Raw genomic sequence first — 3,009 nt, forward strand, 5'->3', positions numbered from 1 at the left:
AGGTGTGATACTTTTTAAATTGGTTGGTCAGCATAAAACAACATCTGGCCTTGACTAGTTTGAGCAGGTGAGGTCAGAGGGGGCTAGTTAAGAGAGAGGCTTTCCAGGGAGAAGGAGAGCCATGTTGGGACTTTTACACAGCAGCCTGAACCTCTGCATTCCTCACCCACTTCTGGGATGCTGAAGTGAGTAAATGACCAGAAACGTAACTAGAAAGGTAGCTTATATAATTTAGAAGCATTTTAAATGGCTATCAGGCCATTTCTGTTTGCTCTGGGTCTTCTTTTGATACTTCTCTGACTTGTATCCCTCCCCAAGCCTATCCTCTCTACCCAGTAAAGCTATCTGCTATAACAAGCTTTGTGGTACATGTTTGAGAGGCATTAGGCATAACTTTTCATTCCCTTGGCTTGGCTGACTAAGGGAGGCTAGTTTCTGTGGTTCACGTTAAAGGAAGCACCCCAAGATCTAGCAGGGGGTCAAGCGCCCTCAAGATCTACAAGGCCGGTGCACCCCAGGGGGCACAGGGCCCGGGCAATGACCAGACCCTGAGTGGTGGCGGCAGTTATCCCTGGCTTGTGGGTGTGCTCCAGGAAGGGGGTCAGCCAGTTGTAGGTGCCCCAAGGGAGGCACTTGGAGCTTGGTAGGTGGTTGTGCACAGTAGGGTGGGTGGCTTAGTGCAGAAGTGCCCCTTACTGGCCTGCCACAATCAGGGCATCCTCCCAAGTCTGCTGCTGTCTTAGGCAGTGGCCCAGATCCCTGGTGGGAACCTGCAGGCGGTATCCACAGCTGATGCCAGCCTGTTCCCGATGCTGCTTCTGGCATATGAGGCCGGAGCTGGTATAAGCTGTGGATGGGCCAGGATGCGTCCACCCACCCGCCAGGCACAACGCAGCAGCCAGAACTGCTGGCTCCCTACATGCCAGATCCTATAACTTTGTGGCTGCTGACCTCTGGGCTGGAAACAATCAGCTGGTGGGCCAGATCTGGCCCTCTGGCTGTATTTTGCCCACCCCTGCTTCATACCCATTTACTGCTTTGACGATAGCCCCACTACATTACATTAACTATCATTAACTCTAACTATTACTGCATGCCTATTTTCTTCCCATTATCCCATAGCAGCCATGGCCAGAGGGGAAGCCAGAGCAGCTGCTTCCTGAGGGAGCCATAAGCTCTCTAGGATTCTCTTCAACTAACTGTCCAACCCAGGAGGGAATCTAGATAGACAAAAGCAGTATTAATATATTTTACACTGGGGTGTTCAGCCCCTGGCCCACGATTCTGTATCATCTGGCTTGTGGGACTTCTCATGGGTCCAGAAACTTGGCAGCAGGGAGTACTGCTGCCAAACTTCCAGACTTATGGCATAAAGGCCCTGCATTGGGCACCTGATTCCAGCATAAAGGGCTGGGTGGGCATGGCGCTAAGGCCCAGGGCCCAATTGCAGTGGTGGGGGCTGGGAGAGGGTGGCACTGGACCCCGGAACCCAATCTTGGCACACTTGGGTGGGAGGGGGTGGCACTGGGCCCCCCAAGACACCATCCCAGTGCAGGGGGTATGGGAGGAGGTGTTGTCAGGCCCCCAAGACCCAATCCCAGTGCATGGGGGTTGGAAAGGGATGGTGCCAGGCCTGAAGGCCCAATTCAGCCTGCAGACTGACCCTGCACCATTCTTCTGGCCTGTGGGACCAAAAGGTTCAGCATTGCTGTCCTATAGTGATATATTATACTAATAGGGATTTAAATCTGATACATTCTAGAGTAAATTTGCTACTGGTTGGATGCCATTATACTGGTCAAGGACTGTACATTGCTTGTCCACAAGTTTATTAAAAATGGTATACACATTTTGCCTGTCCACACCAGACTTACCTCATAGGTGTGGTCTTCATCAGAACTGTCCTTGCCATCACCCTAGGGGGAATGGGGAGACACAGGGTAAGTTCAATAATATTCCAGGTGACTGAACTGTGGAGTCTTGCCTGAGTGCTTCCTGTCAGGGTATCCCAAGTGGGTCTAAACTTGCACATTGTCAGTACTGTGCAATGGTGCTAGAAGGGCTCTCTGGCAGCTGGTCTCTCCAAGAAAAGACATACTTGACACACGTAACACAGTTGTGTTTTTACAACCAGGGGCATCTCCTGTTGTGATGGCCTGAGATTTACACCTGGAATCCTTTGCATTAACCATCTCTGGCTAAAATACCATAGCATGTTTTGCATAAACCGAAGACTTTTCAGCCCCAACAATGGCAAAAAGCTGTGTCACAGGAGACCTGGTTGCACTCATGTTTGTACCAGTGACTCCAATGGAGAGCTCTGACAGTATGACCAATTGCAGACATGGATCCATCACATATACCATCAGCACAGACTCCTGCTCATCCTCCCACACTCCACTCCTCCGAGGACAAACCAGAAGATATGGGTGGTCTGCCATTCCTAGTGCAGAGGGAGGACAACCCCCTGCTCTGCCAAACCCCTGATCTGCCAGAACGTGGACCCCACAGCTTTTGGAGGAATTCCAAGCGCTTCCACAGCCTCTCATTTCAACAGTCTCAATGCCTCATTCCTCAGACGAGCCAAAAAGATGATTTTCTTTCTCTGAGCAAGGACTGCACATGACTAAATCCAGGCCAGGCCACACCCTGGACTGTTTTGCCCACCACCCATAAAAAGCCAACAGGCTTTTGCAGGGCAACTAGGTCTGTGCAAAGCAGCTAGTATTCGCTTCGGATTCAGCTGATTCGGGGGACAGTGCTTCGATTCAGTGACTCGAATCACTGTCCTGAATTGATTCGGCCGAATCTGATTTGGAGAGTCGGCTGCTGCCAAATCAGCCGAATCTCTGAATCACACAGGCTCCATCCCCTGCCCTCTCTCCCAGCCCGGCAATGGCTGCCTCACCTACCCCAGCTCCCAGCACTTTGGAAAACCGGCCCCCAGACTCACTGGTTCCTGCCAGCCAGGGGGCCATCCCTGCTGCCCCCCCACCCCACACTGCATGG

The 3,009-nt window shown here is 51.8% G+C and overlaps 1 protein-coding gene across 1 annotated transcript in view; it reads right to left on the reverse strand.

Moving 5' to 3' along the window:
* Positions 1–3,009, reverse strand: part of CD79B (CD79b molecule) — a 33,323-nt gene that overhangs the window by 2,913 nt on the left and 27,401 nt on the right. The window contains exon 5 of the mRNA XM_019523575.1: positions 1,875–1,916. Within this exon, the coding sequence (XP_019379120.1) occupies positions 1,875–1,916 (42 nt within the window). The remainder of the gene's footprint in view (positions 1–1,874; positions 1,917–3,009) is intronic.

Source organism: Gavialis gangeticus, unplaced genomic scaffold, assembly GCF_001723915.1.
Source record: "Gavialis gangeticus isolate Ggan-Ray unplaced genomic scaffold, GavGan_comp1, whole genome shotgun sequence".
NCBI lineage: Eukaryota > Metazoa > Chordata > Crocodylia > Gavialidae > Gavialis > Gavialis gangeticus.